The sequence below is a fragment of the Erinaceus europaeus genome, chromosome X (genome assembly GCF_950295315.1).
Source record: "Erinaceus europaeus chromosome X, mEriEur2.1, whole genome shotgun sequence".
Taxonomy (NCBI): Eukaryota; Metazoa; Chordata; class Mammalia; order Eulipotyphla; family Erinaceidae; genus Erinaceus; species Erinaceus europaeus.
In genome coordinates, this window is record NC_080185.1 from 89,440,138 (window position 1) to 89,464,505 (window position 24,368).

The window sequence follows — 24,368 nt, forward strand, 5'->3', positions numbered from 1 at the left end:
TAAGGACACTTATATTTCAGTCCCACCTAAAGCTAATCTCCCTATCTCAAGAGCTTTAAACTTGCTGCATCATGCCTATAAAGATGGTTTCCCCATAACACAACATTTATAGCTGCTAGGGAACGGGGCCTGATATTTTGGGGTCTTCATTTTTCAACTACTATAGCAGCCTTCTGGTCTCCCTTCTGGGGCAGGGGCAGGCTCAAATGCTCTCTTCCTGGGCAAAGTCCTGTAATAATTAAGCCTGCTCAGTATCCCTGCTAGTGGGAAGTTTGACAGATTAGAAATTCAAGACGGGGGGCCAGTCGGTAGCACAGCAGGTTAAGTGCACATGGCGCAAAGCACAAGGACTGGCGCAAGGATCTCGGTTCAAGCCCCCGGCTCCCCACCTGCAAGGGGGTCGCTTCACAGGCAGTGAAGCAGGTCTGCAGGTGTCTATCTTTCTCTCTCCCCTTCTGTTTCCCCTTCTCTCTCAATTCCTCTCTGTCCTATCCAACAACAGCAGCAACAAATAACAACACCAACAAGGGCAACAAAATGGGAAAAATGGCCTCTAGGAGCAGTGTATTCATAGTGCAGGCACCGAGCCCCAGTGATAACCCTGGAGGCAAAAATAAATTATATATATAGACACGACTTTGAGCATTTCACTACATGACTGAAGAATGGCGGAGCTGGATTGGAAATGAAATTAGTTGATCCGTACAACCTGCTTCAGCTTTTTTTGGCCTTTAGTGGCTTCCCACTTGGGATTTGCAGGTGGCAGAGTTTGGCCTAAGCCCATTTGATGGAGGTTTAGAGGCATGGAGGGAGAGACTTGCTTAGAGATGCAGTAGTGGACTTGTGGCCATCAGTTTCTGCGGTTGGCTTTCCAGGGTGGGCTAAGGTATTACAGTAAAAATTTATCTGGTTTAGCCCTCCCTTCCTTCCTGGGTCATTTTCCTAGATAGCTAACAAGTTAGCACCTTTTTGGTGACTCGTGCACAGACTGGGGAAGAAGAAATACCTGGGACTCCCTCAACTCTTCCTGGAGCCCAGGACCATGGCCTCCCTTGTTTTCTGACACTAGAGGGAGGGAGGGGGCGTTAAGCCAGAGTCCAAGCTCTTAAAACTGCTAGTGCCAAAGCCAGTCAGTGTGTTCTTGCCCAGCCTCCAGATCCAGGAGCAAAGTCCTGCTCCAGCAGGCAGTCTGCTCAGACTCCCTTTACTCTGGGGAACCCAAGGTTTTCTAAGAATAGACTGCTGGGCTTGTGTTCATTCTTTGCCGTAGGAGGCTGGTTCCTGCTCTACTCGACTTTGCTCGTGCCCAAGCCCCAGCTCCATTCCGCCTTTGTGAAATTCTTTGGGCATTACTTCTTGCTACCTGGCTGGGTTCAGGATAATCAAATGAGGTCACCTTTTACATCTGGTTCGTGGTATGGGGAAGGCATTCCTCTTACTTCCTGGTCTCACTCCGCTCACCTGCCTAGTGTTACCCAGGACTTGAACTCCGCCACACTCACCGCACAGCCTCCCGCATCCTTGGTGCTTTGTAGCAGAGGTGATTTTGCACCCACACACCAAGCGTTTTTGGAGGAGTTGGTGCTTAATTCTTTGGTGGTGGAGGGCAGCTCCTGTTGAGTGCCAGTCTCGTAGCCCACTCCCGAGCTCCTCGCCTATACCCCTGGCCTTCCGCCAGCACTTGGTGAGCTGGTCTCTTCCTCTGTCCTCATTGCCTGGCTCAGTCTGACTTGGAGCTGCCTGCTAAGCCTTTGTTAAACTAGTAAGTAGGAACCCTTCATGCCCCCCCACACCCCCATACCCTTTAACTTGCCCTCACACTTGAAGACAAGGGCTTGGTGTCTGTCCTCACTCGCTTTAGAGCTTTTCCTTCTTTGTAGTTTGGGGCTGTTGTCAGAGTTGGAGCTCCTTGGCTGGGGTGGGGGCTGTGAGACGGCTGCTGGCAGGCAGGGCCTGGGGGGAGCTGTCTGGAGTGTTAGTGCGCAGACACAAGTGTTTGTACTGCACATGGAGAGCTCTGAAGGACTCCGAGGTACCTGTGTCATATCTGCAAAGCCAGTCACATCTCTTGGCGTAATATTGAGGCTTCTGGGTATTTCCTTGCCACTCCCTCCTCAGCTTCTCCTGTCCAGCTACTTACCTAGAACTTAATGAGTGAGCGTCTCTAGCTGTGCCAGTCTCTTTTATTTTTTTCCTTTTCTACTCGTGACTGACCACCATCAGAACTTGGGGGGGAGGGCGCGGCTGCAGAAAGAGGACCCCTCTGTCTGTCTGGCATTAGTTGGGGCCCTGTAAATCTCTGGGCAGGGTGGTGTCTTGTCAGCCCTGATGCTGCATCAGGTTGACTTCTTTTGGTGGCCAGTAGAGGGCGTGCAGGACTTGGGAAAGATCTGTTGCCTCTGGTTTTATTTTGTTTGTTTTGAAACAGGAAGTGTTTTTTTTCATTTATTTATTCCTTTTTGTTGCCCTTGTTGTTTTATTATTGTACTTATTATTGTTGTTATTGATATTATCGTCGTTGGATAGGACAGAGAAATGGAGAGAGGAGGGGAATACAGAGGGAGAGAAAGACAGACACCTGCAGACCTGCTTCACAGCCTATGAAGCGACACTCCCCTGCAGGTGGGGAGCCGGGGGCTGGAACTGGGATCCTTGTGCAGGTCCTTGTGCTTTGTGCCACGTGAGCTTAACCTGCTGCGCTACTGCCCAACAGGAAGTGTTTTAAATGACTTGTGTACATTATTATTTTTTTTAATTTGGGTTTTTAAGAGTACGTTCACTGCAAAATCGAGCAAAAAGGTTCAGGGAGTTCCCTTTGGCCCCTGCTAGAGCAATAGGTTTGTTACTTACTGAGTCTACAATGACATTATCACCCAGAGTTTATACTAGTAAAATATTCTTTCCATGGTTTTAGACAAACACGAGATAGTAACAACCATTTTAGTATACAGAATAGTTTCATTGCCTAAAACTCTTCTCTCTGTTAATCTTTAATCTGAAAGGGCACATTCGTACTAATTCCTTGAGGTAAAGCCAGGCTTTTCCCTCAGGTACTTGCCTGGTCAGCAGTGGTCAAAATGTAGGTGGGGCCTCTGTCCTTAGAACAGGTAGGACCTGGGGGCCAGATGGTGGCACACCTGGTTAAGCACACACGTTATAGTGTGCAAGGACCCAGGTTGAAACCCCTGGTCCCCACCTTCGGGGAAAGCTTCAAAAGTGGTGAAGCAGGGCTGCAGGTGGCTTCCGGTCTCTTTCTCTACCTCCTCTCAATATCTCTGTCTTTGTCCAATAATAAATAAATAAAACATAATTTCAAAAGGAACAGTTGGGACCCCTTTAGGAGCAAGTCTGCTCATACATTGACCAATTCCCTAATAGAGTCTGTTCTCATTTACAAGAGGTCAAACCTGGCTGGGAACTTGACCCTTGCCAGTGCCTGTCAGTGGGCCCTTCAGGAGCTTGTGGCCAGGCTCTAGGGTGAGGGGACTGGCCTTTCCTGTTGGCTGAACCTTGCCTTTTCCCTTCAGCAAGAACACTGGTTCGAGAAGGCCCTGAGAGACAAGAAGGGCTTCATCATCAAGCAGATGAAGGAGGACGGTGCCTGCCTCTTTCGGGCAGTAGGTGAGTTTTTGCCTTCAACCCTCAGCCCTTGGCAGCCCTGGAGTTGAGTCCCAGCCCCTGAGACAATTGGGAGCTGAGGTAGCTGGTTTCTTAGATTCAGGTGACTAAGTGGTCTCTACCCCCAGGCTCTGTGGAATTGTATGCATAGCAGTGTCAGTAATAGGGAAAGAAAACGGTCTTAAGGTGGGCATGGGAATTACTATAATGGTTTTACAAAAGACTTGCATGTCTGAGGCTCTGAAGTCACTGGTTCAGCTCCTCCCTCCAGCTCCCTAAAGCAGTGTTCTGGGGAAAAATATCTTAAGGGCAGAGTGCTGTGTCAAAACTACAGAGAACACTTTTTAAAAAATAATTTTAATATATATTTTAACGGTTCTGGGGTTTTTTTGGGGGGGAGAGATGGGGGTCGCCTGGTTTCTAGTGGTAATGGGGGACTGAATTTGAGACCTTGGAGCCTCAGGCTTGTAAGTCATTTTGCATAACCATTGCTATCTCCTCACCCCAGGAAATCCTTTGAATTCTCCCCAGCAGAGGAAATGGAGGAACTGTTGTTGCTTCCATTTAGCATAGGAGGAAAATGACTCATGGAGAGTAACTTACTCCAGACCAGCTAACCTTGGTGGATTTGACTCTGGTTCTGGGCTAGGATTGTTAAAGGCCCATGTTCTTAACCTAATTTATAGCATACTTTGTCACCTGGTACTCAGAGTAAAAAACATTAAACATTAAACAGGGGCTGGGTGGTGCCGTGCATGAGGACCTGCATTCAAGTCCCCGGTCCCCACCTGTAGGGTGGAATCTTCATGGTGTAGTTGCTGGAGCCTTTGACCTCAGAGCACGGAGTTCCCAGTTTGATCTCAGGCATCCTATGTTGCCGGGTGGTAATCTGGTTTTTCTCTCTGCCTCCCTCTCTACATCTCCCCCCCCATACTAGTGCATCTTAAAAGGAAAATGTGGGGGCTGGGTGGTAGCTCAGTGGATTAAGCACACAGGGCGCAAAGCACAAGGACCAGCATAAGGATCGAGCCCCCAGCTCCCTGCCTGCTGGGGGTCGCTTTCACAAGTAGTGAAGCAGGTCTGCAGGTGTCTGTCTTTTTCTTCCCCTCTCTATCTTCCAGTCCTCTTCTTGATTTCTCTCTGCTCTATCCAACAACAGTGACAGCAATAACAATAATAACAAACAACAACGGATAAACAACAAGTGCAACAAAAGGGAAAAATAGCCTCCAGGAGCAGTGGATTCCTAGTGCAGGCACTGAGCCCCAGCGATAACCCTGAAGGCAAAAAAAAAAAAGAAAATGTACCTCTCTATACCCATCATCTATATTCAGAATTAGTCATTAACACATGGCTAGCCCTGCCTCATCACTACACCACCCACTCTTTGTAACTCCTCTGAAACTAGATTAAAAAATACATTTCCTTAACAATTGGGGCAGTAGCTCAGCTGGTAGTGTGTAGGACTTGCATGCCTGAGGTTCAGTCACTGGTGCTGCATATGCCAGAGTAGTACTATGTTTCCTCTTACTTTCATGTGAAAGGTTTTCTTACATAAATCTCAATTTTTTAAAATTTACTTAGACTTAAACACACACACACACACACACACACACACACTATGAACCAGAACATTGCTCCAGCATACACGGTGCCAGGGATTAAATCTGGGGCCTCATGCATACACGTCCTGGCCACCAACATAAGAAAAAATTCAAAGCAAAACTACTAATATTGCATCATTTTATGCATAGTCATTTCTATATGTCTTTTTTTTTTTAACAATCAAAATGTCACTATCATGCCTACAAAAATTAATAGTTCCTTAAGGTTATCTGCTCACTGTCTAAACTATCGCTAGATCTTTGAGGCCTCTCTGGCTCTGAATCTGACTCAGCAGATGGTCAGGAGGTCCTTATGTTGGTGTCCAGGGAAATATGGGAGTATGACCTGATCCTCCCTTTGGGGCTCCTGTCGTTCTGAAGGGAAAGTACCCTCACAGGAGCTTTAAACTGGGATTCAAAAGCCCCGTCTTTTTTTTTTTTTTTTTCATATTTATTGTTTATTCTCTTTTGTTGCCCTTGTAGTTTTACTGTTGTAGTTATTATTGTTTATTGATGTTGTCGTTGGATAGAACAGAGAGAAATGGAGAGAGGAGGGGAAGATGGGGAGAGAAAGACACCTGCAGACCTGTTTCACCGCCTGTGAAGCGACTCCCCTGCAGGTGGGGAGCCAGGGCCTTGAACTGGGATCCTTATGCCAGTCCTTGCATTTTGTGCCATGTGTGCTTAACTCCCCCCATCTTCTTTTTTAATTATTACTTATTTATTTATTGGATAGAGACAGCCAGAATTGAGAGGAAGTGGGAGATAGAGCAGGAGAGAGGGGGGGGAGGGGGAGAGAGAGAGAGAGAGAGAGACAGACCTGCAGCACTGTTTCACCACTTAAGAAGCTTTCCTCCTACATGTGGACCGGGGATTTGAACCTGGGTCCTTGCACATTGAACATGTTTGCTAAACCCAGTGTGCCACCGCCACCTGGCCCTCAAGAGCCCCATCTTCTAGTTGCGGCCCTGATATATAGGTGCCGTCTGCTTAGAGCTCCCATTTTCCCATCTATGAGATGGCATGGATTCTGAAGGGCTCAGTGAATCCCATCTGAGTCTGTTATTTCTGTCAGTGCTCCCTGTTTTTTCTGGTGGGCAAGACTGACACAGGCACCCCTTCTGGATGTGTCCAAGGTTTTCCTTGTGACCTTGAAAAGGCAATTTTTTTTCCTTTTCTTTTCGCCTCCAGAGCTATCGCTGGGGCTTGGTGCCTGCACTAAAAATCCACTGCTCCTGGAGGCCTTTTTTCCCATTTTTGTTACCCTTGTTGTTATTACTGTTACTGGATAGCACAGAGAGAAATGGAGAGAGGAGGGGAAGACGGGGGAGAGAGAGATAGACACCTGCAGACCTGTTTCACTACTTGTGAAGCCACCCTCCCACAAGTGAGGAGCCGGGGATTTGAACTGGGATCCTTATGCCAGTCCTTGCGCTTCACGGCATGTGCACTTAACCCACTGCGCTACCACCCAGGTCCATTTTTTTAAAAATAATTTATTTACTTTTTATTTCCTTTTGTTGCCCTTGTTGTTTCATTGTTGTAGTTATTGTTGTTGTTATTGATGTCATTGTCGTTAGATGGGACAGAGAGAAATGGAGAGAGTAGGGGAAGACAGGGGGAAGAGAAAGGCACCTGCAGACCTGCTTCACCGCCTGTAAAGCGACTCCCCTGCAGGTGGGGAGCTGGGGGCTCGAACCGGGATCCTTATGTCGGTCCTTGTGCTTTGCGCCACATGCACTTAACCCACTGCGCTACTGCCTGACTTCCTTTTTTTTTTTTCTTAGCCATTTCCTTCTGTAAAATTGGGTCTTGCGGCAGTTAAATGGAAGTATTTCAGCAAGACCCAGACCTGTCTCACAAAGTAGGTGTCCTAGTGAATTGTGGCATTGGTCAAACCTGACTATAGTTCTCAATTAGGGATCAGAACCACAGATGTTTGTCAAATAGGCAGAAGAAAGTGTGGTAGGGTAAGTGGTCACCTCTCCCTTTTTCCAAGTAGGAGTTGAGGAAATGGAAACCCTTGTGGCTCAAGTCTGAGTTCTCTCTGGGGTGTTTCCAGGTTCCGGGTCCTGTTCTGGGGCCTCAGGTTGTTTGCGGGGCAAACAGGGTTGTTTTGTGGACCCAGGGTCAGAAAATATAAATATAGCTGGTGTCTCTGTCTTTGGCCATCTTTGAGGCAGACCTTGAGCCCCCGTGAAGATCTGGCTTGTGCAGCGCACACAGAGCAATACTGGTATGGTATCTCTCTGGTTCTCCCCACCACCACCACCCCCACAACATTCCCCACCCCCACCACCACGGGGGCCTTCCTGCAAGGGGGCTGAGCTTACAGGAAGAACTGACCATGGCAGGTTGAAGGCATTTCCCTATCAGCACGATGGTTCTACATTTCCTCTGACCAGGCTGTCTTTGGCTTTTCTCCGTAAAACCCCAAAAACCCTGTGGCCTCTCCCCTAAAAGTACATCATCCCCAGATCTCTAGGCCTGGAGGTTTCTAACCCAGGACAGAGTATACAGGATACAGGTACCTGGTTTTCTCCTGCCCTTTTCCTTCAAGCCCACCCTAGACTCTGCTGTGAAGGCCTATAGAGTAATTTTCTGCCATGCTTTTTATTAATGTTATTTTTGTCATCACTGGGATTTAACCACTTTGGATCAGCTGGTTTTTTTTTTTTTTCAAGATAGACAAAGAGGAGGAGAGAGGGACAGAAACCACAGCACTGAAGAGCTTCCTCCAGTGCTGCGAGGGCTGAGCGAGAACCTGGGGTGTGCACCTGACAGCAAGTGTACTCTCTCCAGGTGAGCTGCCATGCTGGCCCTGTCCTGCTTTCAGTACAGAACTGGCAGCACAGAGCTCGGAGCTGGAGCTGGAGCTGGAGCTGGAGGGGGAATTGCAGATATCTTTTTATTTTTTATTTTAAATACATTTTTGAGATATTTATTTATTCCCATTTGTTGCCCTTGTTGTTTTATTATTGTAGTTATTATTGTCATTGTCGTTGTTGGATAGGACAGAGAGAAATGGAGAGAAGAGGGGAAGACAGAGAGGGGGAGAGAAAGATAGACACCTGCAGACCAGCTTCACCGCTTGTGAAGTGACTTCCCTGCAGGTGGGGAGCCGGGGGCTTGAACTGGGATCCTTATGTCGGTCCTTGTGCTTTGTGCCACCTGCGCTTAACCCACTGCACTACCGCCCGCCTCCCAGTTTATTTATTTTTTAAAATATTTATTTCCTTTTCTTTGCCCTTGTTTTTTTTATTGTTGTAGTCATTGTTGTTGTTCTTCATGTCGTTGTTGTTGGATAGGACAGAGAGAAATGGAGAGAGGAGGGGAAGGCAGGGGAAGAGAAAGAGAGGCACCTGCAGACCTGCTTCACCGCCTGTGAAGCGACTCCCCTGCAGGAGGGGAGCTGGGGGCTCGAACTGGGATCCTTACGTCGGTCCTTGCGCTTTGCGCCATGTGTGCTTAACCCGCTGTACTACACGTTTATTTATTTATTTAATTTCTTTATTGGGGAATTAATGTTTTACATTCAACAGTAAATATAATAGTTTGTGCATGCATAACATTCCCAGTTTCCCATATAACAATACAACCCCCACTAGGTCCTCTGTCATCCTTTTGGACCTGTATTCTCCCCACCCACCCACCCCAGAGTCTTTTACTTTGGTGCAACATTTTTTTAATTTGTTTGTTTTTAATTGCCACCAAGATTATCCCTGGGCTCAATGCCTGAATGTGAGGAATCTGCCACTCTAGGATGAATGGATTCCCCCTCCTCCCATTTTTCTTTAAAGAGAAATAGAGGAGGAAGGGAGGTGGGAATAGAGAGAGAAAGAGAAGCACCTGCAACACTGCTTCACTGCTTGTGAAAGCTCCCCCTCCTTGCACGTCGTTGGGACCAGATGCTTGAACCCAGGTCCTTGTGTTTGGTAACGTGCACTCTATGAGGTGTGCCCCCACCCAGCCTCAGTAGAGAACATCCTTTTTTTTTTTTTTTACTGATTTTTTCCCTTTATTGGGGGATTAATGTTTTACATTTGACAGTGAATACAATCGTTTGTGCATGCACAACATTTCTCAGGTTTTCACGTAACAATCAAGCCCCCACTAGGTCCTCTGTCACCCTTTTCCAGGACCTGTACTCTCCCCATCCACCCACCCACCCCAGTAGAGAGAGAACATTCTTTGGATACTTGACTCCCGCTATTTGCTGAGCCTTCAGTTGGGAGCTTCAGATTCGCCAGAAATTTGGATTATTTCACTAGCAGGTGAGGAGCTCAGCAAAAGGAAATAACCTGATCAGGGTCATTAGTGGCAGAGCTGGCATCGGAACCCCGGGGTGTCCAAAGGCCTTAGGAAAGCCCTCCCCTCTTCAGTTCGCTGTCAGCTGCCTGGGTGGTCCTTCCTCCAACCAGGAGTCTGTGGCCCTCTGCATGAGAGTCTCCAGGCTGCTGGTTCTCCACCCTCTGCTTGTCTCTGAGGCATAGGTGCCCCCAGTGTGAACCAGTGTTCACTGTTCATGCCCAGTTGTCTCTTACCACCTGCAGTTGGGGACTTGTGGGACTCATCAGAGACTTCGGTGGAGTGTCCATGGGAGCCCCAGTGCCAGAGTTGCCCTGTGGTCCACCCTACCTCTGCTATGCTCAGATAACCTCCTGGAAACATGAGTCTGCACTCTCCCTGCCTCCGTCTCCCCAAGTTGCTTTGACTCAGCAGAAGCCTCTGGCACTGGCACTGGCCTCTGTGGGCAAAGTGCAGCCCGCGTGTAACGTGTCTGCGTGGGCCATGGAGACAAAATTTGACTGTTCCATAAATGAGGAAATTGAGGGCACAAGAAAAAAGCCAGAGCCTTATTGTCTAGGCCAAGTAGCCAGTGCTCAAGGTTCACCCTGGCCCAAAGGGGAAGGTCCCCACGGGCCAACTCCCAGTTACCTCTCTCTGTACTGTCTCCTCCAGTTTCCCCATCAAATCTGTGAAAAGAGGAATAGTGGGGGCTGGGTGGGATAGTGCAGCAGAGTAACGCAGGTGGTGCAAAGCGGAAGGACCAGCATAAGGATCCCGGTTGGAGCCCCCAGCTCCCCACCTGCAGGGGGTTCGCTTCACAAGCAGTGAAACAGGTCTACAAGTGTCTTACCTTTCTCTCCCTCTCTCCGTCTTCCCCTCCTCTCTCCATTTCTCTGTCTTATCCGGCAACAGCAACAACCATAATAAAAATAACAACAATGGTGACATCAAGGGCAACAAAATGGGGAAAGTGGCCTCCAGGAGCAGTAGATTTGTAGTGTAGACACAGAGTCCCAGTAATAACCCTGGAGGCAAAAAAAAAAAAAAAGGAATAGGCATCTCAGAGACCAAGCTACTAAGAGCTACTAAGAGACCAAGCTCTGCTGTCTCCCCACTGGGCTGTACCAGTTAGGCCAAGACAGGTCGGACTGCAGCTGCTTGATGGGGTGGGGGGAGGCTTTCTCCTGACTTCTCTCCTTAGTGGGGACATGGGGAGCAGACTTGGTCCTGTCTCCTCCCTCCCCCACCCCCACCTCACCCCACCCCACCCCCGTTGTTGTGTGTACACACGTTTGTGTGGTTTGTTTTTTAGAATCCTGGCGGCAGACACCAAGCTTCCTTTTCTGTCCTCAGCAGATCTTGTGGTAGCTTTTCTAGCAGGCAGTCACAGCAGCAGTTGGTGGGGATGCGGTTCCAGGGTGCCTGTCCATCAAATGATAGTGCTGCGTACTTCACTGACAGGCTCTCCTGCTTTGCTACCTCATCTAACCCCTCAGCCAATAGGGGAAGCGCGGGCAGGGGAGGGAGATCCAGGCCTGTCAGAGCCAATGGCCTGACAGAGAAATGAGAGCCCACTCCCCCCTACACCATGTGTCCTGTACAGCCAGCTTTGGGCTTTCCTGGTTTGTGGCTCCAGCATCTGCCATGGAGCAAACTGATTCTCTGTTGTTGTCAGGGGTGTGAGTGTTTGGTCTCGGAGCAGTTTTGCTCCTCAAGTGTCTCTGCTCAGGAAAAGGGCTGCAAGGGCTAGACTGCCAGACTGAAGCGTGCCTCTCTAGCAAAGGGGGGTGCAGCCCTGATTCCTGTAGTCTCTGCCCACTAACTCCCAGTCCTCCCCCCGGGTTACAGCTGATCCTTGCTTGCGCTGGTGCTGGTGAAGAAACTGAGGCAGAGAAGCTCAGGAACGGCACCAGGGGTTGGGGTGGCAAAGAGGAGAGCTGGATTGGGGGAGGAAATGGTCCAGGGGGAGCAGTATGCAAAGTCACCAGTCACTCCTTGACATCCTGCACTGGTCTCCATGCTCAGTGTTTGGCTGTGGGCTGGGGTGCCAAATCTGTCTACCTCTGATGCCCTCCTGTGTTTTTGGTGAGGTTGAGATGATTTGTAATGTAAAAAGGCTTTGGTGGACCACGTAGAGTATTGCACCAAGGATTTTTAAAAATATTTATTTATTCCGTTTTATTGCCCTTGTTGTTTTATTGTTGTTGTTATTGATGTCGTCATTGTTGGATAGGACAGAGAGAAATGGAGAGAGGAGGGGAAGACAGAGAGGGGGAGAGAAAGACACCTGCAGACCTGCTTCACTGCTTGTGAAGTGACTCCCCTGCAGGTGGGGAGCTGGGGGCTCGAACCGGGATCCTTATGCCGGTCCTTGTGCTTTGCGCCATCTGTGCTTAACCCACTGCGCTACCGCCTGACTCCCAATTTTTATTTTTTGAGTCCTGTTTGGGTTGGGGGCCGAGGTATGGAAGTGGGGGACCCCCTTCCAGCTGGACTCTGGGAGAAGAAAGCAGGTGCAGAGTGCCCACAAGTACAGCATCAGCAAGAGGAGGAGTTTCAGTTTCTATCAAAACAAGTTCTTTGAATTCCCCTTACTCTACAGGTCCATTGGGCCCATTCCCCCACCCTAGACCCCACAAGGGAAGCACAGCCTGGCCCCTGGGGCCCAGGTGCCAAGCCTTCAGGAGGAGCAGGACGACGCACTGAAGACTTGAGGCAGGTCTAGCAAAATCAAGACAGGCACCTCCTCCTTGAGTGTTTCCTGTGTTCTTTTACCCTGCTCTGAATATTTTCCCGCCTCAGCTCACTCTCCTTCTTTGGGGAGTTCCAGTTGCTGTTTCCTTGGTTCAGAGATAACACACTCCCCCATTTTTATTATAATGTAATATGTTATAATAATAATAATTAATAATAGTAATAAACCATTATTGACGCTGGTGCTCTGTACCTGTACAACAAATCCACCGCTCCCAGCAGGCATATTTTTCTTTCCTTTCATTTTTATTTCTTGATTGAGATAGAAGGGGGGAATTAGAGAGGGAGAATGAGACACCTGCAGCACTGTTCCACAGTTCATGGATTCCCACCCACCCACCCACCGACCCCCACAGGTGGCTGGGGAGACATATTTGCCCTTCTTGCCAGCTATGCTCAGGGCATCCAGGAGAGAAAAAGCAGCACCACAGAAAAGGTTATAGAAAGGTCATTGGAATAAACAAGAAATAGTCCCTAAGAAAAAGGGTGGACAGGAAAAAGGAACTATCTGCCGCAGAGCTGAGACAGAGGGTGGCATATCAGCAAAGAGAGGGTCTTGCTGATAGGCAGGAGTGCATTGATAGCTACTTTTCAATGAAAATTGGGTTCTGTGGGAAAATTGGGGGCCAGGGAGGGTTATGCCTGTAGCCACCCTGGTGTTAGGGGCAGGTTTCTGTCCTATTCAATGGCTTCCTATTCAAGTGCCAAGAAGCCTTATCTTTCGATATTCAGAATGAGTAGAAGCTGCCTGCTAATTTTTGCACTTGTAAATGTCTTAAGCCTGCGGGGAGGGGGTCTCATTGGCCCAGCACTGAACTGTTGCTATTCTTTAAGCCTGGCAAAAATCTTAATTTCTTTTTTTTTAAATTTCTTTATTGGGGGATTAATGTTTTACAGTCGACAGTAAATACATTAGTTTGTACGTGCATGACATTTCTTACTTTTCCACATAACAATACAACCCCCACTCGGTCCTCTGTCATCCTTTTCCAGGAACTATACCCCACCCCGGAGTTTTTTACTTTTGTACAATACACCAAAAAAAAAAAAAATCTTATTTCTAATGACCCAGCAGTCATTCCATTCTACTCAGGGGTCCTCTCAGAGTTGAAGAGAGGAGGTGTTCTACATTTTGCAGACAAGTAGAGGTCCACAGTGTCCACACTTAAGGACCCGGTTTGCGGAACCCTATGTTGTGAATTTGACTCTGCTTGTTGAAGGTTTGAACTAAGGTACAGAAAGCCCCTTTGCACCTTTGGATTCTGTGATGGCAGAAGCACCCCTCCTGATTGCATAAGGAGGGACAGCCTCCACCGCATGTTTGGGACTTTTCCTCTGATTGAGGAAGTGCAACAGAATGGAGGAAAGGCTTACGGAGTGGTTAACCGGGACATTCTGTCTGATTTGTGAGGGGCTAGCTCTAGGAAGGAGTCGTCATCCTTCTCATGACATCCTCTCCCTCCTCCTTTTTTGACCATGAATCCTGCCTCTTGGAGTTGGCAAATCTTCCCTTGAAAGGAAGAGGAATTATTCTCCCTGGCCAGGCAAGAGGTCAGCAGAACCTTTCTGCCAGCCAGAGGGCTCGGTGACTAAGAAAGGGTCCCCCTGCAATCCTCCCTACAGTTCTTACCCCGCCCCAGATCATCCCCCTGGCCCCCACTTTCATGCATCGGACACCCAGTGCAGACACCCAGTGCAGGCAGGCAGATCTGTCTTCCAGTTCTGTAAGCACCAGTTGACCCTTTTGAACCAGCTCCTGTTAAATCACTTTGCTCCTGTCTCATTTCCTATTTACTACAGCTGCTAACAGTGCTGCCTCTTCCTTGACACCCCAAATTGAGTCTACAGAAATAGCTCCTCCAGCAGCCCCTGCAGTTACAGTGAGTTCTGTGGTCCAGGATTCTAAGAAAGGCAGCAGTAGGGGGTTCCCATTCAATGTGTGGGGCACGTGACTTGCTGGAAGTGCCTTGGAGGGGGGGGGAGTGTAGCCACAAAACCCACATCCTTGTTTACATCAGTGAAGGGGCTACCCCTTCCTGCCTTCACAACCTCTGCTCTGCCTCACGCTTAAGAGGACTTGAGAAAGGCCTGAGCCCCATTTTTCTGTCTCAGAGCAGCCTCTCTTTCCTTATCAGCACAGAATCCTCCAGGGAAGGGCAGTGCAGGCATTCTTCTGGGATTCTCCACAGAATTGGGCTGGCTGTGATGGAAGGAGTGTGCAGTGTTTCCTGCAGGACCTGTCCCAGTGCCCCTTGGAGAGAGTGTCCATCAGAACAAGATCCTTGGGGAGACAGAAGGGAATTCCCTCCACTTAGCCAGAGGCTATCAGGCATGCCTCATTTTCAAGCCCATTTTGATTTTGCAGTGAGAAGACTCCCTACCCCCCCATCTGTCCTAGGGGTGGAGATTGGGTCTTGGGTAATGCCCTAGAGAGGGACCAGTTTACTTAGGCAGGTGAAGTCTGTGCATCTGGTGTTGAGGGTGCCTCAAGGGTGGGGTGAGTGGGGTTGTATTCAAGAGCACAGTGATATTTGACCAGCAGGCAGCCCGGGGGTGCCTGAAAAGAACACCTTCAAGAGAACAGTGGGAGGGGAGGGAGATACAGCATAATGGCTCTAGAAAGACTTTCATGCCTGAGGCTTCCAAGCCTCAGCTTCAGCCCCCCATCCCCATACCACCATAAGCCAGATCTGAGAGCAATGCTCTAGTCTCTGAATGTGTGTGTGTCTGTCTCTCTCCTTCCCTCTCTCATAAAACATATTGAAAAGAATACAGCCTATGCAAAGGCCCTCAAAGTAAGAAAAAAACCTGTTTTTTTTAGATTTTCTTTTTTTTTAAGATTTTTTAAATATCCCCTTTAGTTGCCCTTGTTGTTTTATTGTTGTAGTTATTATTGTTGTTGTTGATGTTGTTGTTGGATAGGACAGAGAGAAATGGAGAGAGGAGAGGAAGACAAATACCTGCTTCACCACTTGTGAATCGACTCCCGTGCAGGTGGGGAGCTGGGGGCTCGAACGGGGATCTTTATGCCGGTCCTTGCCCTTTGCATCACGTGTGCTTAGCCCACTGTGCTACCACTCGACTCCCCAAAAACTGTTTTTGTTTTTTAATGTTTATTTATTTATTCCTTTTTGTTGCCATTGTTTTATTGTTGTAGTTATTGTTGTTATTGATGTCATCGTTGTTGGATAGGACAGAGAGAAATGGAGAGAGCAAAGGAAGACAGAGGGGGAGAGAAAGACAGATACCTGCAGACCTGCTTCACCACTTGTGAATCGACTCCCCTGACTGCCGTGCAGATGGGTAGCTGGGGGCTCGAACCGGGATCTTTATGCCGGTCCTTGCCCTTTGCACCACATGTGCTTAACCCATTGCGCTACCGCTTGACTCCCCGAAACCTGTTTTTATTATTTTAATGTTTATTTATTTATTCCCTTTTGTTGCTTGCTGTTTTATTGTTGTTATCATTGTTGTTATTGATGTCATCGTTGTTGGATAAGACAGAGAGAAATGGCGAGAGGAGGGGAAGACACAGAGGAGGAGAGAAAAATACACAGCTGCAGACCTGCTTCACCACCTGTGAAGCGACACCCCTGCAGGTTGGGAGCCAGGGGCTCGAACCGGGATCCTTAAGGCAGTCCTTGCACTTTGTGCCACGTGCACTTAACCAGCTGCACTACCAACCAACTCCTCGAAACCTGTTTTTTATGTTGACTCCTTGACACCTGCACCACTTGCTACAGGCTGTCCTTCCCAAGTTAAACATTTAGGTGTATGTGTGTCTTCTCTATTTATTTATTTATTTTTTACCAGGGTGATGTCTGAGTCTCAAACTTGAGACAGTCTTTTTGCATGACTATTAGGCTACCTCTCCCACCCTCTCACTTTATATTTAATTTTTTATTTTAATCTATTTCATATGAAATGGAGCTCACATGACACAGAGGAGATAGAGTACCATTCTAGCTCCTTCAGCACTGGGACTTGACTGAGAACCTTAGATGTGCAGGTCCTCGTGCTCTCTCCTAGTTAGACTATTTCCCCCAGAAACCACTGCCTACTCTCTCTAGACTGTGTGCTTCTTGTGGGCAGGGGCAGGGTTTCACTTGTCTGTTCCCTAGGAGTTCCCCACATTCAGACCTCATACTAGGAAGGGAACTTTGATTTACTGAGTTTTAATTTATCCGGACCTAAGCCAGAGTGCTAATCACTTTATAACCTCACTCATTCATACCTCATTCATTCATTCATCCCACAAGAGACCTGCAAGGCAGTTATCCAATGTATCTCACGTTGCATGAGAGTCAGATGAGTCTCAAAACAGTTGGGTCACTAGCCTCTGCTCACTTAGCTCGCTTACTATTTGGTAGAACCAATAGTTTCAGAATCCATTGATTTTTGGTTTTATTCACCCTCCTCCCAGTTTTGTTTGTTTGCTTTTTCCCTACAAAGGCTATGTGACCTTTCTCAAGACGCAAATTCTCCGAGACTCAGTTTCCTCATATGAAGAGAGAGTGGGTATGGAATCACTAGTGCTCGAGGCTGCGCAGTGAAATATCTCCTGGCTTGTCTTAACTGTCAAGGCACACCCCAGACAAAGACAGTCATGTGCTGGAGAAGCCTATGATTGTGTCTCTCTCCCTTTTCTTATTCTTAAAGGCTATCCCTCCTTCTTTTTCCACCATACCAGCCTAGCCCATGAGGCTAAGAACTCTCCAGACCTTGGGGTAGGAGAGTTTCCCGTGACTCCCAGCCTCACATCCCACAGCTGTTGGGACTTTAATCTCCTCTGTGCTAACCCTGACCCCAGCCTCTTTTTTTTCTTCTGTCCCTACAGCTGACCAGGTGTACGGAGACCAAGATATGCATGAGGTTGTGCGAAAGCACTGCATGGACTATCTGGTGAGACCTTTCAGAGGCCTTGGGGCAGGGTGGGGAGGTTCTCTTCCACACACAGACCTTGACTCGCTGATCTCTTGTTCAGATGAAGAATGCTGACTATTTCTCCAACTACGTCACTGAGGACTTCACCACCTACATAAACCGGAAGCGGAAAAATAACTGCCATGGCAACCACATTGAGATGCAAGCCATGGCAGAGATGTACAACCGGCCTGTGGAGGTGTACCAGTATAGCACAGGTACTTCTGTGGTGGGGAGGTGAGCAATGGACTCTGCCTAGTCTGAGCCTGCCCTACAAGACCTACTTGGATGCCTCTCTCCTCCCTCTCTCTCCCCCCATCTTTCTCTCTGCAGAACCCATCAATACATTCCATGGGATTCACCAAAATGAGGATGAACCCATTCGTGTCAGCTACCATCGGAATATCCACTACAATTCAGTTGTGAATCCCAACAAGGCCACTATTGGTGTGGGACTGGGCCTGCCATCTTTCAAACCTGGGGTAAGTGCTTCCCTATCCCAGGATGACTGCCAGATACAGAGGCCGTAAAGAAACCACTATTGGAATCTTGGTTCTGCCCCTAGCCCCCTCTCTGAGTCATTCCTGAGGGCCCACCTCTATAAAATAAGTTGTCCAAGGTGATTTCTTGGGGCTCAGTGTGTGTGTGTGGGGGGTTTAGATAGTATAACGGTTATGCAAAGAGACTTTCATGCCTGAGGCTCCAAGTCCCAGGTTCAATCTCCATACTACCACAAGCCAGAGCTAAGCAGTGCTCTGGTAAAAAACAAACAACAACAACAACAACCACCATCACTGTTCAGCTCTGGCATACGGTAGTACTGGTAGTGCTGGTGTTGTCTCCATTGCCCTCACTGTACGGTCTTAGTTTGCATATTTGAACTTAACTTGCCTACCCTCTCTCACTGTGGGTTGAGGGTTGGAAAATCGGGAAACAGTCAGATTGGCAGTGGTGAACCAGGCCTTGGTCCTAGTGTCTTGGTATCCACGTGGACCCTCCTGCAAAGGTCAGTAGTTATAGACACCTACAGTCACAAGCTACTTAAAATGCAGACTTGACCCTACAACTTACTGATTATGGGACCTATGACGGATCAGTCTACTCAGTCACGTAAGTAGACTGAGTTCTCAGCTTGGAGAATACAGAAAGTGCCTAATGACCAGGGCAGGGGGTGGGGAGGGGGGGATGTGTTGGGGGAGTGCAGTGAGTAGAAGGCTAGACTTAGCAAGCGTGTGATCCCGAGTTCAATTTCGACATCACGTCTGCAAGAGCAATGCTCTGGCTCTCTCTCTCTCTCTCTCCTAGATAGATAAATCTATTTTTCCTTGTCCCTGGGGATTCACCTTCCATCTGGCCTTTCAGATGGAAGCAGGGAAAACCGGCACAGCCCTGAAGCTTCCCCCAGTGCGGTGGGTCCTGGAATTAAACCTGGATTGTGTACATGACAACACAGGCACCCTCCCATGTGAACTCTTACAGCCCAAACTCATCCTACCTTTTTTTTTTGCCACCAGGGTTATTATTTAAAAAAAAATTTTTTTAATATTTATTTTATTTATTTATTCCTTTTGTTGCCCTTGTTGTTTTATTGTTGTAGTTATTATTGTTGTTGTCGTTGTTGGATAGGGCAGAGAGAAATGAAGAGAGGAGGGGAAGACAGAGAGGAGGAGAGAAAGATAGACACCTGCAGACCTGCTTCACCGCCTGTGAAGGCGACTCCCCTGCAGGTGGGGAGCCGGGGTTCGAACCGGGATCCTTATGCCGGTCCTTGTGCTTTGCGCCACCTGCGCTTAACCCGCTGCGCTACAGCCCGACTCCCTATTTTTTAAAATTTAAACTTGATTTTATTTGATAGGATAGACAGAAATTGAAAGGGAGGGAAAAAGGAAAGGGAGAGAGAGGGAGACAGCTGCAGCCATGCTTCACCACTTGTGAAACTTTCCCCTGCAGGTGGGGGTCAGAGGCTTGAACCTGGGTCCTTATGCATAGGAATATGTGCATTTAACCAGGCGTGTCACCACTTGGCTCCAGGGTTTTTAAATATGTTTGTTTATTATTGAATAGAGACAGAGATTAATTGAAAAGGGAGGGGGAGTGGTCCTGGAGGTGGTGCAGTAGATAAGGCATTGGACTCTCAAGCATGAGGTCCTGAGTTCAGTCCCCGGCAGCATATGACCATAATGCTGTCTGCTTCTTTCTCATGAATAAATAAATAAAATCTTTTTAAAAAAGAAAGAAAGGGGAGGAGGAGGAGGAGGAGGAGAGAGAGAGAGAGAGAGAGACAGACAGACAGACGCCTGCATGTGGGGACCAGGAGCTTGAACCTGGGTGATTGTGCACTGTAATGTGTGCACTTAACCAAGTGTGCCACCGCTCAGCTCCCACCACCAAGGTTATTGCTGAAACTGTCACTATGAATCCACTGCTCTATGTAGTTGTTTTTTTTTCCTTTTATTAATTGGGAGATTACTGTTTTACATTCGGCAGTAAATACAATAGTTTGTACATGCATAACATTTCTCAGTTTTCCACATAACAGTACAACCCCCACTAGGTCGTCCATCATCCTTTTTGGACCTGTACTCTCCCCCCACCCACCCCAGAGTTTTTTACTTTGGTGCAATATATATATATTTTTATTTTTGAGAGAGATGCAGAGAAAGACACAGAGAGAAACACCAGAGCATTGCTCAGCTCTAGCTTATGGTGGTGTGGAGGATTGAACCTGGGACTTCGGAGCCTCAGGCATCAGAGTCTCTTTGCATAACCATTATGCTATCTACCCCTGCTCAATATATATATATTTTTCTTATAAGACAGCAATTGAGAGGCAGGGAGGAGATAGAGAGGGAGAGCGGCAGAAGGACACCTGCAGACCTGCTTTACTACTCGTGAAGCCTCTCCCTGGCAGGTAGGAAGCAGGGGCTTGAACCTATGTCCTTGCACATGGCAACGTGTGCATTCAACCAGATACGCCAAGGACTGACCCCTAAATTACTAATTTTTTAAAAAGTTTTTTTTAATATTTATTTATTTATTCCCTTTTGTTGCCTTTGTTGTTTTATTGTTGTAGTTATTATTGATGTTGTCGTTGGATAGGACAGAAAAATGGTGAGAGGAGGAGAAGACGGGGGCGGGAGAGAAAGATAGACACCTACAGACCTGCTTCACCGCCTGTGAATCGACTCACCTGCAGGAGTCAGGGGCTCGAACCGGGATCCTTACGCCAGTCCTTGCGCTTTGTGCCACCTGCACTTAACCCACTGTGCTACTACTGCCTGTCCCCTTAAAATTACTAATTTTTAAATAAACAGACTGGAATGGGGAAGTGGGGGAAGACCTGAGAGAACACATGTGTTACCATGCTTGAGGACCCCTGGGTTCAAGCCCGAGTCACCACACGGAAGACCCTGCAGTGGGGAAGCTTCACATGCAGCAGTCTCTGTATCTCCCTCATCTCACCCTCTCTAGCTCCATCACCTTCTAAAAAAGCAAAGCAAAGAGGGCTGGGGAGATAGCACACTGGTTATGCAAAATGACATTTAGTTCCTGAGGCTCTGAAGTCACAGGTTCAGTCCCTAGCACTACCATAAACCAGAGCTGATCAGTGCTCAGATTTTAAAAAGAAAAAAAGCTGCTGGACTTAGATGAATTTTGTAGGAATCAACCCCCCCCACCCACACACAGCAAATCAGTCAGTTAATCAATCCTGGAGAGATAGCTGAATGGTTATGTCTGAAGCTTGGAGACCTCAGGCTAAATCCACAGTACCTCCATAAGCCATAGCTAAACAGTGCTCTAGTTAAAATGATAATAATATACATAAAAAGTAAAAATATTGGGGTCAGGTGGTGGCACACCTGGTTGAGCGCACAGGACCCAGGTTCAAGCCCGTGGTTCCCATCTGTAGGGGGAGGAAGCTTTGCGAGTGGTGAAGCAGTGTTGCAGGTGTCTTTCACTCTCCCTATCATCCCCTTCCCTCTTGATTTCTGGCTGTCTCTATCCAATAAATCAATAGTTTCTTTTTCTTTCTTTTTTAAAAAATATTTATTTATTTATTTATTCCCTTTTGTTGCCCTTGTTGTTTTATTGTTGTAGTTATTATTGTTGTTGTCGTTGTTGGATAGGACAGAGAGAAATGGAGAGAGGAGGGGAAGACAGAAGGGGAGAGAAAGACAGACACCTGCAGACCTGCTTCACCGCCTGTGAAGCGACTCCCCTGCAGGTGGGGAGCCGGGGTTCGAACCGGGATCCTTATGCCGGTCCTTGTGCTAGCGCCACCTGCGCTTAACCTGCTGCGCTACAGCCCGACTCCCTCTTTTTTTTTTTTTTTAAAGAAAAGCAGAGCTGGGAGTTGGACAGTAAGTAGCACAGTAGGTTAAACACATGTGGCCACAAGGATCCGCGTAAGGATCCTGGTTCGAGCACCCAGCTCCCCACTGGCTTCACAAGTGGTGAAGCAGGTCTGTAGGTGTCTATTTTTCTCTCCCCCTCCTCTCTCCATTTCTCTGTCCTGCCCAACAACGACAGCATCAATAACAACAACAATAAGAATAACTACAAGGGCAACAAAAGGGAATATATATATATATATATATATATATATATATATATATATATATATATATATATATATGAAAAGCAGAGCTAGGGATTGCACAAAAAAAAAACTTTCGGGGGTCGGGCTGTAGCACAGCGGGTTAAGCGCAGGTGGCGCAAAGCACAAGGACCGGCATAAGGATCCCGGTTCGAACCCCGGCTCCCCACCTGCAGGGGAGTCGCTTCACAGGCGGTGAAGCAGGTCTGCAGGTGTCTATCTTTCTCTCCTCCTCTCTGTCTTCCCCTCCTCTCTCCATTTCTCTCTGTCCTATCCAACAACAGATAGCGTCAACAATGGCAATAATAATAACCACAACGAGGCTACAACAACAAGGGCAACAAAAGGGGGAAAAAATGGCCTCCAGGAGCGGTGGATTGATGGTGCAGGCACCGAGCCCAGCAATAACCCTGAAGGGAAAAAAAAAAAAAAAAACTTTCATGCCTAAGGAACCAGAGGTTCCAGGTTTAATCCCTGGTCCTATCGTAAACCAGAGGCTCTAATGAAAAAAGGCAAGACATAGATAGTTGTCTTTGGAGGGATTTTGAGAGCTTTTATTCGGTTTCCCTTCCCATAAACAAGATGTGTCTGTCTGCTTTTAGGGGACACACATCTTAGGGCCAACATACCCTCAAACGTAGGGGCTTTTTGTTTTATTTATAATATTTTATTATAATAAGAGAGAGAGAGACAGAGGGATCAGAGTACTGTGTCACCCTGGTTTATGCTGGTACCTGAGATTGAACCTGGGACTTATGTAGCCAAGAGTATAAAGCTTAGCACATACCACTGTGATAGTGATACCTTCCCAACATTGAGGTGTTTTTGTTTGTTTGTTTGTTTGTTTTCCTATGACAAACAATGCGCAGCTCTGGCTTATAGTGGGGCAGGAGATTGACCCTGGGACTTTGAAGCCTCAGACCTGACATTCTCTTTGCATAACAATTATGCTTTCTACCCCTCCCCCCCTTTCCTATTCTTTTGATCAAAGCTCAACTCTGGTTTATGCTGGTGCCAGGGATTAAACCTGGGATTTCAGAGTCTTAGGCATGAAGGGTAATTGCTTAAACTGCTGTGCTATCTCCCCGGTGCCCATGTAAAATAGAATTATTTAGATACTTTATTTTGAGAAAGAGAAACCAGAGCACTGCTCTACTCTTGCTTATCATGGTGCCAGGGATTGAGTGTCTGAGCTTCAGGCAGGAAAGTATTTTGAATAATCATCATGTTATGTCTCTGGCCCTAAAATATAATTTTAATGTTAGGACAGTTATAGATTTACAGAATTATTGCAAATTGAGAATTTCTATATAACCCCACTATAATCTGTTGGAGTAACAGATGAATTAATGACAATTAATGAACCATAATAACACTAAAATCCAGTTTATTCAAATTATTTCAGTTCTCCCCTAATGATCTTAACTTTTCCAGGATACCATACTACATTTAGTCATCCTGTGTCCTTTGAATTCTCCTGGACACAACAGTCTCCCCAAATTTCTCTCTGTTTGTGTGTGTGTGTCTTTATTTGATAGGACAGAGATTGTGTGTGAAGGGGGGAGTCAGAGATAAGAGAGATGCCTGTAATACTTGCTTCACCATTCATGAAACTTCCCCTCTGCAGGTGGGGAGTATGGACTGAACCCTAGTCCTTGTGCCAAGTAACATGTGCACTCAACCAGATGTGCCACCACCCAGCCTCCCTTGTTTTCTTTTGCCTTTTCTAGAATGAATATCTTGTAATTGGAATTGTGTAGTTTTTCAGTGGTTCCTTTCATGTAACATCATTTCATATTTAGTGACTATATGTGCTTAGTATGTTACCATACTGAATCTTTTTTAAAATAAAATGTATTTATATTTATGGAAGGCCGGTGAGGAGAAGGAAAAAAGAACAAGAGCATCAGTGTAACTCTGGGAGATTGAACTCAGGACCTCTTGCTTGAGGGTCCAACACTTGTCCACTGTGGTGACATCTCCCAAGTCCTGACTAACATACATACCAGGACTGGGGAGATAGCATGACCATAGACCAGAGCTGAGTAGTGCTCTGATTAGTAATAATAATAGTCATCTATAACTTTTCTTATTTATCTTTTTTTTTTGAGCATTCTTTTTTTTTTCCTTTTTTTTTTTTTTTTTTGCCCTCTATAGCCTCACACCTTTGCAGTTTTATTGCTCCTGGTAGAATGTTCATATCAGAGAGGAGGAAAGAGGAGAAGATGTATAGATTCCAGAGCACCCATGCACTATTCCAGGAGCACCTCCCAGTGTCCTATATGGTGTTCTTATGTGCTCCCAAATACAAGTGTGTGTGCTCTACTGGGTAGGCTATCTTCCAGGCCCTCTTTTTTTTTTCTCTTTAAAAATGGAAATGTCTGGTGGGGATAGATAGCATAATGGTTATGCAAAGAAACTCATGCCTGAGGCTCCAAAGTCCCAGGTTCAATCTTCTACACCACCATCAGAAGCCAGAGCTGAGCAGTGCTCTGTTTTTTTAAAAAATATTTTTATTTATTTTTTACAGATTTTTAAATTTTTTCTTTTACTATTTATTTATTTATTTATTTATTTCCTTT

At 47.0% G+C, this 24,368-nt stretch overlaps 1 protein-coding gene across 2 annotated transcripts in view; it reads left to right on the forward strand.

Annotated features, from left to right (window-relative positions):
* OTUD5 (OTU deubiquitinase 5) overlaps positions 1 to 24,368 on the forward strand; it is a 52,456-nt gene that overhangs the window by 17,285 nt on the left and 10,803 nt on the right. For both annotated transcript variants that reach the window (XM_016190968.2, XM_007529408.3), the window contains exons 3-6: positions 3,528 to 3,621; positions 17,104 to 17,168; positions 17,251 to 17,407; positions 17,523 to 17,671. In XM_016190968.2, coding sequence (XP_016046454.1) covers positions 3,528 to 3,621; positions 17,104 to 17,168; positions 17,251 to 17,407; positions 17,523 to 17,671 — 465 coding nt within the window. The remainder of the gene's footprint in view (positions 1 to 3,527; positions 3,622 to 17,103; positions 17,169 to 17,250; positions 17,408 to 17,522; positions 17,672 to 24,368) is intronic.